Below are 15,018 nucleotides of genomic sequence, written 5' to 3' on the forward strand. Positions count from 1 at the left end.
ATCCACCGGGGAAGCTTGTCGAATCGGGGTGGATGGGGGAAGAGTCGAGGCAAACTATATCAGAATTGTGATAGTCCTGCTGGGTGTCGTCCCAGTTGTCCGTTGCCCCTTGATCTTCCCCATAGTTGTCCAGAAAAGCCTCCTCTTCTTCTGTATAGAGGTCTCTATACGTGTCCATCTGGACATCTTCTTGATAGTCAACTTGGAGTTGGACATCTAGGTGTTGGGCAGCTTTTGTTTGAGGGTTAGGGTCTACTCAAGCTTTTTTTTCGGCAGAGGTCGATCAGAAGCCCTGAAAAACTGCTCCAGCCGATCCATACACCCCTCAAATTGCTCCGTGGTCCACTTGGATGACCCAAATGGACCTAGCTGAGTAGGAACAGAGTTCTCCGCCCTAAGGCGTCGAGAGGATCTCCTCAGGGTGCTTGAGAGGGATACCTGGCTTTCTTCGTGAGAGTCTTCGGGATCGTCTTCAAAATCTGTGGAAAACTTTATCGGATTGACCCATAACTGTGGGCTGTAGGCGGAACCGGTACTAGGCCTACGGCCGTAGCAATCCTATTGATGCTCTTACGGATAGTCACCGAATCTTCGGGAGACAACGCCTCCGATGATGTGTCGGCAGTGAAAATGTCTTCCGCGGCTCCAGAAGGGCCAGCGGATGGCTTCTCGGGTAGAGGCCTACTCGGTTTTTCGGGCCTGTATGGGCCTTGGAAACCGTCGAAGTTTCTTGTTCAGAAACTTCAGCGTGTGTGGTTTGGGGAGTAGCGCCTTTGTTATGTTTGTTATGCCCAGTCGTCATGCGCTGCTGCGGATGCGGGGAAGGCTTCGGATCAGATCGATCCGATGGCTCTTTCGCCTTCTTCGACGAAGTCATCGAGGAGGGCGCTTGGATTGTGTGCGGTGCGATTGTACGCCCCTGTCACTGGGTGCGGTCCCTGTAGCAAGACTGGAGTCGAGCCTGGAAGGGTCAGGGATGGGCGTGGCGGCTATAGAATAGTCCGCATCAAGGTATATAATGTCCGCGTTGGACGTTTGGTCATCCGATGTACCCCCGTCACTTTCGGCTGGTGTCGCGGCAGGGGAGGTAGGCTCCACGTGTGACATTCCATACGCGGCCCACCGCTTCAACCGGCGCTCCTTAAGGGGTTTAGGTTTAAGGAGTTTACACGCCGAACACCGCTTTTCGTTGTGCTCTAGGGGGGGGGGGGGGGACAAGCGTTACGACGTGTGCTCATCGTTCCACGGATATCTGACCCTACACAGGGCAGAATCTAAATGGAGTCCTTTCCATAGCAGAAGGGAAGGGTGACCAGACCAAAAAGGAAAGCAGTGGAAAAGAGTAAAGACATAGCAGTATGGCAACCCCCGAGCCCACTCTCCCTACTGTGTAGGCCGGCCAGAAAGCCTGACCACGTGGAAGTCTGAACGCCGGATCTTAGGCGCCGGAACCCACAGCCGTAGATTACCCCGTAGTCTTCGTCAAAGATGTTCTTGATGGGCGAAGTGACTTAACGGGGATTAAACCGACAATTCGGTAAGATAAACCATGTCTCATGAAGAGATCCGCTATAGGGCGACCAGTTATCTGGGCAGAAAAAAACAATCTGAGGGACCTCTGCGCGTGAGGGATTTTGGCTACTACACACGTCACGATAGGGATAATGTTTCAGACACGCCTATGCCGACGTCCCCTTTCGGTCCCCAAAAGACAAGATGCAATACTCTGCGGTTACCACTGGATGTCGGACCATATGCACAGCATGTGATTCTAAGCAGATTAACAAGCATCAGAAACATATCTTCGACACAGGGGAGGCCCCAGGGACATTTAGCAAGCCTTAATATCGGTATTCCCAAAAGGGAGGGATCCTACCCACTGCGCCTCATATCGCCCAATCTCAGTACTAAACATGGATGAGAAAATATTTACGAGGATATTAGCAACATGCTTTGAAGCAAAACTGCCCCGCGTAGTGCATCCGGATCAGATGGGATTTATAGCAGGAAGGCAGGGCCCGGGCGCAATTCGGACAACACTGGATCTCATGGAACAGCTAAGGAGGAGGTGGGTGAGCGGGCTTTGTTATGCTTAGACGCTGAGAAGGCATTCGACAGGGTAGAATGGGGCTTCCTCTTTGCGTTACTGCAGAAGATAGGGGTGGAGAGAGAATGTGTCGGGCAATTGGAGAGATTTATTCTGGGCCCAAGGCAAGGGTTGTAGTGAACGGGTCAAGATCATGGGAATTTGAGTTAAGCCAAGGCATAAGGCAGGGTTGCCCTCTGCTATTTGCATTGACTATGGAACCACTTTGGGAAAGAATATGAGGGGATAATCAGATGAGAGGGGGGGGGGGGGAAATACAGGTAGGAGAGAAGAGTTATAAGGCGAGTATGTATGCCGACAATATACTCCTATACATAAAGGGATCAGTCCGGTGGGTGCTCAGGATACTGGAAGAATAAGGTAAGAATCTAGTTTTAAGGTAAATGTTAGCAAATCAAGCCTTCTCCCTCTACATGTTTACGCCGAACAGCAATGTGAGGAGTGGTTGAACCTGGATATCCCGAGAGAAAATATAATACCCAAAGACCCGGGCAATTTGCACGAGCGCAATTTCCCCAGGCTCATGCATAAAGTCTTCTGCGAGCTGGAAACGTGGTCAAAGTTAACGAGCTCATGGCTGGGAAGATTGAACACAGTTAAAATGATGCTCCTCCCCAGGGTGCTATACTCATTTTGCAGAACTCAAAAAGAGGCTAATACGGTTCATGTGGCAAGGGGAAAAACAGCCTACAGGCTACTGGTACAACCCAAGGAGAAAGGAGGAGTGGGGTTACCAGAGATGCGCACCAATTATAGAGCAGCCCAATTCAGGGATCTTGTTCCCCCCTCACTCCCCCCCCCCCAAATACACACCATTGAGCCACATATGCCCCCCCTCCACTCCACCGCCCCCCCCCCCTCGATACAAGACTGTATACCAGACCACGAGAGGTTTCAGGGCTAGAGCAGGTCAGACAGGTCCTAAAGGAAGACAGATTGTAGAGATAGCGGACCTGGAGGAATCCCTGGGAATAGTCAACATCTCAGTATTTAAGTTCTTAACAACTCAAGGGGTTGTTAATGTCAGAACAGTGGAAGGTGGGATTACAGAGGAACTGACGCAGACAGAAACTGTTTGATACTGAGAGGGGGACAAGAAGTCTCATATCCAGACTGTACCAAGCTTCACGGGACGCAAAGGGGGAAGACATTTCCACACTCAGGAAGAAATGGGACAGTGATATGAGGCTTGAAATGGAACAGTGGAGGATATTAGGTCTTAATGCACACTGTATATCAGTATCTAGTCAATGAAAACGACATGGGCTCAAACTCCTGTACAAATCAGTGGGACCCAGTACGGATATCGAAGATGTTCTTGGGGGCGGACCCTCATTGTTGGAGATGTGGGCAAATGGCAGACTACTGGCATATGTGGTGGGGATGTGACAGGGTGCAGATATTGGAAAGAGGTGCTGGGATGGATAAAGGCACTGGAGGGGATAGAGAAGACCCTGGACCCCCTACTGGTAATGTTCAGTATGGAAACAATAGCGGGAGAATGGACAAGACTTCCGCACATGCCACACCATCTGCTGTTAGCGGCCAGGGCATGCCTAGTTGGGGGCTGGAAGAGGGAGAAGCTCCCAAAAGAAAGGGAATGGGCTTTAAAGGCACTAGATCTATACAGAATGGAGGAACTCACTAGACAACTACATGATCAGACCCCGACAAGTCCTATAGAACAACAAGTTACTTCTTACCTTGTAACGTTCTTTCGACGGGATGTTCCTCCGACGTATTCCTCATCTTAGATATATCCTTCCAGCTCTGCTGGCCTCGGAAAATTCTCTATAGGGCGCTGCGCGTCGACGTCCCTCGAGTCGATGTCCTTCGACAGCCGCCGTATCGACGCTATCCTGCCTATAAAGGCCGCGCGCAGCGTCCGTTGCTCAGTTCCGTTTTGTAGCCCACAGTATTACTGTCTGGACTACACTAATCACCCTGAAGGAGCGTAAACTGCAACAACAAGGGAAGTAGAACTGCGGGGATGGATGGGAGGGTCGATGAGGAATACGTCGGAGGAACATCCCGTCGAAAGAACGTTACAAGGTAAGAAGTAACTTGTTCTTCGAAGGGATTGTGTCCTCCGACGTATTCCTCATCTTAGATCGGCTCCCATAGCAGTATTCTATATTCGGAGGAGGGAGTACTGACTTCACTCTGTCTTCTATTGATGAATAGAATGCAGTACAGCCCTTCCAAACCTAGTCTCTTGACTAGAGGAGGAATCCAGATTGTAAAAACGTGTAAAGGTATGGACAGACGACCATGTAGCGGCCGCACATGTCTTTAACCGGCACGCCTCTTTTGAGGGCCGATGAAGCTGCAATACCTCTGGTCGAATGAGCCCTAAGGTTTTGAGGGGGCTCTTTCCCTGCCAGTTTATAACATTCCAGAATGGCTAGAATGATCCATCTGGAAATGGTCTGCTTAGTTATTGGTAACCCCAGCTTTTGACCTGCGTAACCTACAAACAACGGGTCTGCCTGTCTTAAACTGGCTAGTCTACTAATGTAAAAACTTAAAGCCCTCCTAGGGTCTAGTCTGTGTAACCTCTCTTCCTCTTTCCACGGGTGAGGAGGAGGATAGAAAGATGGTAGGGTAATCTTCTGAGAGATATGGAATTCAGAAACTACCTTTGGGAGGAAATTAGGCTTCACTTGCAGGACAACTTTGTCTTTGTGAAAGATTGTATGAGGGGGTTTACAAGAAAGAGCTTGTAATTCGCTCACCCTTCTAGCAGATGTAAGTGCTATTAATAAAACAGTTTTAAGGGTAAGGAATCTTAACGAACAAGAATGGAGAGGTTCGAAAGGTGTACCCATCAGGAAAGTTAGTACTAAGTTTAAATCCCATAGGGGAACTTGGAATGGTCTTGGGGGATAAACATTGGTTAACCCCTTTAGAAACTGTATTACCAAGGGTAATTTGAAATAGGATGGTTCTTCTGCAGTACGCTTAAAGATAGATAGTGCTGCGAGATAGCCCTTAATGGTGCCAACTTGAAGGCCTGAATTTGCCAAATATAGTAGGAAGGACAAAACCATTGGTGTACCACATGAAAATGGTTCGATATTCTGTTCTCTACACCAGCTGCAAAATCTGTTCCAACGGCAGCGGTATAAAGACTTTGTTGCTGGCCTCCTTGCCGAAAGCAACAGCTCCATAACATCAGGGAGGTCCCAATCCTTGTACCTCAGCCGTTCAGAAGCCAAGCGTGAAGGTTGAGGGTTTTGATGTCTGGATGGAGAACCTGACCTCCCTTCTGTGAGAGTAGGTTCTCTCTGAGAGGAAGTCGAATTGGAGGGCAGATGTACAAGTCTAGAAGGTCCGGGTACCACGTTCTCCTGGCCCAATCCGGGGCAATTAGGATCATGGTTCGCCGGAATCTTCTCAACCTCCTGATCATTTGAGGAATGACAGGGACCGGTGGGAACGCGTACAGAAGCGGAAACTCCCAGTCCACTATGAACGCATCTCCCAGAGCTCCTCTCGGAGGAAATTCCCTTGAGCAGAACAGGTCGCATTTCCTGTTTAGGCTGGTGGCGAACAGATCTACCTGAGGGGTTCCCCAAAGGGCGAAGATCTCTTGAAGGACTTCCTGAGCTAGCTCCCACTCGTGGGAGACTGTTCTGCCTGCTCAGAGCGTCCGCTGTCAAGTTCTTCTCTCCGGCTAGGTGAAAGAGATTCCTTCTTGGATTGCCCAAAACCAGAGCTGCATCGCCTCTCTGCACAGGGGTAGTGATCCTACGCCTCTTTTGTTGAGGTAATGCATGGCCACCGTGTTGTCCGTCATTAATCAGGACGTTCTTCCCTTGTACAGCTGGCAGGAAAGCCTTCAGCCCAAGTCTGATGGCTCTCAGCTCTAACAGGTTGATGTGTAGTCTGGACTCTGATGGAGACCAACGACCGCTGATGGTCAAGTCGTTGGCGTGGGCTCCCCACCCCGTGAGTGAGGCATCCGTGACTACTGTTATCTCCGGCCAGGGTTGCCAAAACTGTTCTCCTTTCAGAATGTTCTCCTGACAGGCCCACCACTGAAGGTCTTGAGCCACCCTGCCGGGAACCTGAAGATCATTCTCCCTGAGAATTGTGACCACTGAGTCCTCAGTGCCCACTGGAGGGATCTCATTCTCAGGCGAGCCTCTGCCACAAGGAAAATGCAGGATGCCATGAGGCCTAGCAACCTCAAAAAGTCGAAGGCTGGGAGACGTTGGGCATGTTGGAACTTGGTAACCATCTGTAGAATATCTTGAGCCCTCACCTCTGATGGCGAGGCTTTTCCCAGGGAAGTATCCAGGATCGCTCCTATGAACTGGAGTCTCTGCAATGGTATCATTTGAGACTTCTTTAAATTGAGGGAGAAGCCCAGTTTGTGAAGGGAGTAGCACACGTGATTTAGCTGGATCTGAGCTTGCTCCGGAGAAACAGCCCTGATCAGCCAATCGTCCAGGTAGGGGTAGACGTGAATCCCTTCCCTCCTTAGACTTGCAGCCACTACCGACATTAACTTGGTGAAGACCCTCGGGGCGGAGGTCAGCCCAAATGGCAGTACTCGAAATTGATAGTGAGAGTTGCCAATTGCGAAACTCAGGTATTTGTGTTCGAGATGGATAGGCACATGGAAATAAGCGTCCTGAAGGTCCAGAGATACCAACCAGTCCTGAAACTGAAGGGCCTGGAGGATCTGAGAAAGAGTGACCATCTTGAATTTGTCTTTCCTGAGGAATTTGTTCAATTCTCGCAAGTCCAAGATGGGTCTCAGTCCTCCGTCTTTCTTCGGAATGAGAAAGTAAGGGGAGTACCAGCCCTTGTTCCTCTCCGCTACAGGTACCGGTTCTATGGCACCTTTCTCTAGCAGGTCCAAAATTTCCTGCAAGAGGAGCGGATCTGGAGCTTTCTGAGAGCTGATCCCCGGTCGATGACAGGTATACGTAGGAAAGGCAGGCAGTAACCTTGGGCAACTGTTTCCAATGCCCAAGCATCTGACGTGATAGCCTGCCATACCGTCAGATGTTGAGTCAACCTGCCTCCTACAGGTGTCCTGTGAGGGGAGTCCTCAGAGTGGTTTTGGGGCGGCTGATGCAGATGGTAAAGAGGCACCTGCTGTTGCTGCGGCTTTAGAATATCTAACCCGTCCACCTCGGGTAGTTCTTCTTTGACCCCTTTGAGCCGGTCGTCCTCTACCTCTTCTGAATGCGGAGTAGAAACGAAAGGCCTTGCCCCTCGCAGAGGTTCCTGTGGGACGAAAAGGAGTCTGACGGATTGCAGCTCCTAGGGATTTTGCTGCAGCTTTTGAAGTTTGCAGTTTCTCTAAACTGTCATCCGCCTTTTTCCCGAACAAAGAAGAGCCATCGAATGGCATGTTCAAGAGCCTGGCTTGCACATCTGGGGCAAAACCCGACTTTCTCAACCAAGCGAATCTCCTGGTTGATGTACTTGCCGCCCTTGCTCTGCTGATACTGTCAGCCGAATCAATGCCCGTCTGGAGGGATTCGCATATAGCGTCTTTACCGTCCTGTATAATATTCAGGAACGCATCCCTTTCTTCTCCCTCCGGGATGCAGTCAGCCGCTGTAGAAGCACACTCCCAAAGTGTATGGCTGAACCTAGCAAGGGTGCACGTAGCATTAACCGACTTTAACGCCATGCTACATGCTGAAAAGGCTTTCTTTGCCATAGCATCATATTTTTTATCGTCCCTGTCCTGTGGGACAGTAGGATAAGCCGTCTTGACATCGGTAGAGGATGCTGCTTGTACCACCAGACTTTCTGGGGATGGATGTTTAGACAAAAACTCTGGGTCTGTGGAAGATACCCTGTACTTTGCAGACAGTTTTTTATTTACTGCTGGTATTACATCTGGGGTTTCCCAGTTTGTCATGATCTTTCTCTGAAGAGCTTTATGAAAGGGCACCACCGGATCCTCTTGTGGGCCTTTGTCAAGAATATCCGTGAGGTCATCTTGCTGGAAAGATTGTGAAGGTGCAGACCACCCCATGAACTCTGTAATCCTGGCCATTAAGGCTCTTTAGGGGGTTTCAGCATGCTCCCCCGGGTCTGGCTTAGCAAAATGCACCTCAGGGGAAGTGTCTAACCCACTTGCCTCATGTAAAGAATCATGAAGATCCTTTAATCTGCACTCTTCAGAGGAAAATTCCTCTCCAACTGGGGTTACAGGTCCCTGTAACTCAAATGTGCCTTGTTCAGACAAATCACCCTCTTCTAAAATTGAGGATATAGTTCTCAATTGTTCTGAACTCATAAAGGGAGTAAATCCCATTTCCAAGGCAGAGGGTGCCGAACTTGTCATTATTGGCCTCGAAAACGTCGATGTCGTCGACGCCGACGTCGAAGGCTTCGAGCGTGGCGTCGAAAACAGAGGTGGAGGCCTCGAGGACCTCGACAGAATTGGAATTCTACTCGACAATATCGACGCCATCGACGTCGAGGGCCTGGGGATAGTCACTGGATGTGTGGTCACCGTGACTTTTCTTGGCGTCGAGGCCGGCGTCGAGTCGACAGACCCGTGTGTCGAAGGTCCCTTCGACAACGGCGTCGAAGACATCGACGTCGACGGAACCTTAGTCGACGGCGTCGACGGAACCTTCGAGGAAGGTTTGGAGGTCATAGTCCTGCTTGAGGGTTCGAGACGCGCTCGAGAGGTTTCTTTCGCCGGGTACTGCGACTCGCGCCGTTTTTGACCTTCGGGTCTTTCGACCAGAGCATCGCTCTCGGCAGTCTTCGAGGGGGTCGAGGCCGCTTTCTCGAAGACGCTCATCATATTTTTTCGGAATTCCTCCCATTCAGCCCGGGAACTATGTTTCGTGGGGCAAGGGATTCTTTTTGGTGAAACAGAGGAAGAGGAAGACGGAGAAGGGGATCTTCGACGTCTCCTCTTCGAGTGCTTCGATCTCGAGGAGTGATGAGACCCACGAGGAGACGAATGTCTCGACTTCGTCGACGAAGAAGCTTTAAAAAAGTCTTACCTTTCTCCAGCTTCCCCCTACGCTCCTTCAGGGCCTTAGCCGTCATGGACATACAGTCCTCACATTCCGAACAATGGTGTTCAGCTCCCAAGCACCACAGACAATTTCTGTGAGGATCGGTCAACGACATCTTTTTCCCACAATCTCGACATTTTTTGAAGCCGGATCGAGGAGTTGTCGGTTCCGACGAGGAAGCCATCGAGTACGGATCGAATAACTCGAGGTAAATAGGTATTAATCTGACTAAGAACTGAGCAACGGTATTCCGAGGCACCGAGTAAGCGCGGAAAAACGGAACTGAGCAACGGACGCTGCGCGTGGCCTTTATAGGCAGGATGACGTCGAGCGTCGATACGGCGGCTGTCGAAGGACATCGACTCGAGGGACGTCGACGCGCAGCGCCCTCTAGAGAAAAAAATTTCCGAGGCCAGCAGAGCTGGAAGGATATATCTAAGATGAGGAATACGTCGGAGGACACAATCCCTTCGAATGGGCTGCCTTCCTTGCGAAGTAGGATCCCGAGAAACCATAACTGAAAGGGGGAAGGGACGATGGAGTAACGAGTCTGGCTCAGGCTGGGGAAAGCTGTGGTCCTAGAAGAAACACAGGCGAAAGGAAAGGGTGAGAAGACAACAGTGCACATTATGAAGGGGTAGAGATAGGAACCCAAGGTAACTGCTCCAATCGAGACCCTGACGTTGAAATGGGGACCCCAAAAGGGAGCACGTGGTAGGGACTTTTCTTAGTCAACTATAAAAGTAGTAAGCAACACTATGAGCTGAACATGGAGAACAAAGACTACAGGGGTGGCAGCCCTGGAGCTTAAGGGGGGGTCCTGGGAGTCCCTCTGCCAGACATTAGTCCTGGTTATGATAGACTTACCCAGAGTCTTTAGCTCACTATCTTTCACAGAGAAGAAATATCCCAAACATATCAGTCTTTGTCCTGCCCTGGGGCAGTCCAGCACAGAAATGCCAGGCAATTCTTCTCTGAACAAGAGTACCAACAGCATCCCCAGACACGTGTTTCGGTCTGGATGGACCACATCAGTAGGGAGGAGCTGTGCCTCTCTAAGGATATAACGGACAGGGGAAAGAGGGAGGGTGGGGAGCGGGAGAGGGCGTTTGTTTCTTGTTGGGGGTGGAGGGAGAAAAACGGAAACCTCATAAGGTGAATGTATGTCTGGAACAGGGAAGTTCAACATTGTATGTTGTAACAATGCAAATTCACCAATAAAAACTTGATTGGCAAAAAAAAAAAAATGGGAAACATTCACACACAAACATGTAAGTGTACTTGGGCCACAACAGGTAAACTTATTTTGTATCCAAGTTGTTTTGACAGCAAAAAAAAAAAAATCAAGCGTCACATGCCTCTTTACAGGTGCTTCATGTAATCAGTAATCAATACAAGAAATTACAAAACAAAATCAGTATGTTTTATTCAAAATAAACGGAAACGCAGATTAGCAATGGCATAGTACATAGACTGCCTACCCAACTAAGTTCATTATGTCGAAAGGCAAGTCTGGAGGTTCCTGCCTTGCACATCAACATTTACATATTCCATTTTAAAACTGGCGAAACATAAAAGAAACCTGCTCCCTGAAATAGAAGTTGCATTAGTTTCAATTAAACTCCTTTTTCACCACTTCAATCACGTGCCAAGAGATTTCCTGTTCCTCTGGAGCCCTTTGCTTGAAGGGAAATCTCATGATTCAAATGAGAAAAGCTCAGGTTTTGGTACACATTGCTAGTGTTCTGCACAAAAATTGACCCCTCTGATCTTTCAGAATAAAAAAAATGTACCAAAAACAGGTCACACTGCATGGGATAGAAACAATCTACCCGTTTCCAAATAAGAGCACTTCAAAGCAGAGACAAGAAAGGGGAATTGTGGCATTGCGGAGAGTGGCCTTGACAGCAGGGATTCTGCAAGCTCCATATAAAAACAAACATACTGAAGTAAAAACATTTCATAAAAGCCTCTTCAAGTTTTAAATGTGTAAAAAGATGTTATATACAAAATGAGGTAATACATACATATTTACATTCTACAATCAGGGAACGCTAGAGCCTGGCAGTTCATGCCACAATGCATTTGGCAACTTTATGTGGCCCAACAGCCCAGAAAGCACTGAAACAAAACTTTGCTGGAAACCAGTCAACTAGAATGTTGCAAGGACACCTGCAGCTGCAAGTGGTCATACCAGCAGCACCCAGCAATTAAGGTGCCCAGGCAGCTGTTCGAGAATCTGACCATGTGGGACTAAGGATACAGATGGCAACCAATATACAGAACCTTAACTTTGTTCAGCACAACCAGCTTTAACTTGCGGCGACCAGCACAGAAAGTGGAACACAATCACAGAAAAGGCTAATCTGGTTAAAGTATAGGCCCTGGATCCTTGCCACATCTGGTTTATGTCTCCCTTCAAGGAAGTGCAGACAGTCAGCCTGGCCATTAGAAACTACGCCGCTTACATTCCTGCCTTTAAGAAAAAATTCCCAGATGGGATGTTTAGTCTATACAGATAGACCGACTCCTGTAGTGTGCACAGTGATAGGGTGAGTGAGAAGACGACCCAGTATAGGTGCAGCGGTCTGCAGGTTGCTTACGTTCACAGTCACTTTCCAAAACAAAAAACAGTCCTCCTCCCACCATACAGGCTTTACAGTTGTAGGGACCTACAACTGAGAAACAATCATAAGTTAGTTTAAAAGACCACATGACATTTTTATGGCTGTGACTGCTAGTCGAGTTTTACATATTCATGGACCCCACTTCCTACTACACTGAGAAACTGCATAATTTCAGCTCCTAACATGGGAAAGGGCATCAATAACAACCTTTGTATAAACACTTAATCTCCCTCCTCCCCCATTACACAAAAGGTCTGGCAACGCAAACTGGTTGTGGACTTCGAACCAGGACTTTCCCCGAGCCGAAAGATTAAAAACAAAAACATTGAAAATAAGAGATTGTAAAATCTATTTGTTAGGACTTAACCAAGTGCTGGTTCTCAAATGGTTGGGGTGGACGGAGATAAAAGCTTGTGGTGACAGCCTCGACACCACTGGAGAGGACGGGAACGATCTCAGCTGCGAACCAAAAGCACTCAAGATACTGGACCCGACTCATCAGTTCATTGGTTTGCAGCAAGTATTTCTCTCGCAAGCCACCGCCCTACCACCCCTCAACTATTTTTCCTGCCACTAGTCAGACATGGCCAGTAATCCCCATCCACGTTTTCCCAAAATGTTTGTCATTTCAATAAAGTATACAAAGAGAAAACAAAAACGAAAGCGCTGACAGAATTGTTGGCTGAAAGTAGTTGTGCCTGCTAAAAGAGATATTTCCTGCAGCTCTCCGAGCCACATTTACACTCTATCCGCAAGCGCTTCTTCGGAGAACCCGCCATGCCTGCTAGTCCGAAGTTGGAGTCCATCCGTGTGCTTTCAACATCGACAGGATCAACTAAAAGGCAAGAGGACAGGGCGACATGGTGAGGCAGCTGGACTGCTCTAGTGTACTGCCTATTACCACCCCCAGTCCCATTGCAACTTCTTAAAAATCCCACTAGTCCTGCAGGTAGTTTTCCTCAGTTTACATACTAACGTACTCGCTCCATGGCGGCAAAATGTACCAGTCAGTTTGCAAAACAGTGCAGGTCACATCAGCACAATGCTACCACCCTGGGGTCAACCATGCACAGAGAAACTTATTTTCCACTTACTGTAAACAAAATGTGTTTGCATTAAACCGTTCCAAACCTCCCTGTACTCACCAGCAAGGTCTCAGACTACGCGTGTGGGTGAGTAGATTCCTGTCAGTTTACCGTAATGCCCATGAAAACCATTTTGTGCCTTAATTGCCTGCATACACACTATTCCAGTAGCAAAGTCATAACCTCCCTGCAAATGCACCGAAAACCCATTACTAGCAGTACTGAGAAATACATGATCATACTACTGCAAGCAAATGACCGGCAGCATACATTCTAGGGATAGCAGCAACATGCCTATACCATTTTATACCAGTACAGCCTGACCAACCCACCCATCTGCAGTCCCTGCATACCTTGCATGTTGTAATCAAACGTGAGCTCCTCTCCGACTCGGATGGTGCGTGTGGCAAAGAAAGCAATGCGAGGCAATCTTTCGTCCAAGTTTTCAATAAAAACATTGTAGACTTGGAGGTTTGGGTTACACTGCAGAAAGAGGAAGAATATGGGCTAAAGTAAGGGTAGACAAAGCAAATTGATCCATCCCCACCCTTCCCTCCAGGCCTGCCACAATGCAAGCTGCTTGCAATTCAAGTTAAACAACTTTCTTACTAATAAGACTGTTGATCCCACATTTCACTAAGTGAAAGCAATGGACAGAAGAACATTTTTTAAATTAACTTTCCAAATAGCCAGTTACACTGACTGACCAAACTAACCCAAACATTGGGTAGTAATTAAACTCCTCTTACACTCCAGTCTTAAACTGCGATTCCCGAACTACTGCTGGCACAGGAATAGGGACCAAAAGCTATATACTTGTTAAAAAGTGCAAGCACGTAGCTCTCAGAAAAAGAACTTTAACCAGGCCACAAAATTTGCACCAGCCCCTGGAAAATGAAACTGGATTGGGAGTAAGAAATGTTGCGCTGTGTGTAGACACTAGAGGGGGGAAAGGAGGGGTTCGACTTTCTAACTGGCTGATACTTTTCAGGTTGCAAGTTAACCCTGCCTGAACACTTATTCCATTGTGCCTTAAAAACGATTGTTCACTGTGGGATCTGGATTTAGGAATAAAGCCCATGCACTGATGCAACTTACACTGTGGTTAACAAAGTGGGAGATGTTGCCGTAGTAGGCGGCATCCACTGTGTAGACGTCCTCCACATAGTCCAGATCAAAGAGGTATGTGGCACCCTGGCGGTCATAGATCTGACCACGACGCTCCGCCTCCTCCGAGGTGATAATCTGGTCAGGAAAGAAGGGGTAAAGTAATGAAATGGCAGCTCAGTGAGGCAGTGGACGACAATGCATTAAGAGAATTGCTGACAGGGAGTAAGTGAAAGCAGCATAAAGTTATTGAGATTGGAGAAAGAGTAACATGGGCGACACAGGAGATTTCAACCAAGATACAGAACCAACAGTCACCCAAACAAAAATCCAAAAATACAGTGGGCGAGGCGAGTCTTCAAAAGTAGAACAATTCAATTTAACTGTGGTTCTTCATAGTAATGTTCTGGATGGTTACAACCTTGCAGTAAGCTTCTCCAAAACACTAGCTACAAATGCCAAATTATTACAACCAACAGCCTAGAGCAGGTTTTCCTCATTAAGTCCATCAACTCTACCTGCAGTAACAAAGACCAGATAACTCAAAACGGAGACAAGAAGGGTTGGTTGTCCATTATTTAGACCAGTATTCCTTTCAGGCATGAAATACTGAAAACATTACTGCACGTATAACCAGCTGTACTTCGTACACCCGTCATTTTTTGATCAGACCCAACAGGGGCTTTTCTTTTACATATAAAAACATCTTCAAAGCACAAAAACACGGCACGTGCAAATGAACACCTACACCTGGGTCTGCCCACAACTAGGCTAGAACAGAAACAATGTTTTGTCAGAGTTGTCTGCAGACAAGGTATGTGGATGAAGACTCAAGTCCACATAACCGGTAACATTCTACTCCTACATTCACTCCCATTTCATTTGTAGGTGTCGAACACTCCTAAACTGGAATCCAGAAAGATTAGCTGGTTACCACATCAGAGAAGCAGCATCTGCCTGAAAAGACCATTAAGCAATTCTGACTCGTTCTGAATTTTGGCAACAATGTTGGAAAGAAACTGGGACGGAGAAGATCCCCTGCTGAAAGACTGATCACCAGGTAATGCGCATTTCCCCCGGACCAA

At 48.0% G+C, this 15,018-nt stretch overlaps 1 protein-coding gene across 1 annotated transcript in view; it reads right to left on the bottom strand.

Moving 5' to 3' along the window:
* Window positions 1–10,515: 10,515 nt before the first annotated feature.
* SUV39H1 (SUV39H1 histone lysine methyltransferase) overlaps window positions 10,516–15,018 on the bottom strand; it is a 154,344-nt gene continuing 149,841 nt past the window's right edge. Inside the window, exons 5-7 of the mRNA XM_069647522.1 lie at window positions 13,925–14,071; window positions 13,180–13,309; window positions 10,516–12,576 (exon numbers count right to left, since the gene is read on the bottom strand). Coding sequence (XP_069503623.1) covers window positions 12,443–12,576; window positions 13,180–13,309; window positions 13,925–14,071 — 411 coding nt within the window. The 3' untranslated portion in view covers window positions 10,516–12,442. The remainder of the gene's footprint in view (window positions 12,577–13,179; window positions 13,310–13,924; window positions 14,072–15,018) is intronic.

This window comes from Ambystoma mexicanum, chromosome 2q, assembly GCF_040938575.1.
Source record: "Ambystoma mexicanum isolate Mex_15411 chromosome 2q, UKY_AmexF1_1, whole genome shotgun sequence".
Lineage (NCBI taxonomy): Eukaryota > Metazoa > Chordata > Amphibia > Caudata > Ambystomatidae > Ambystoma > Ambystoma mexicanum.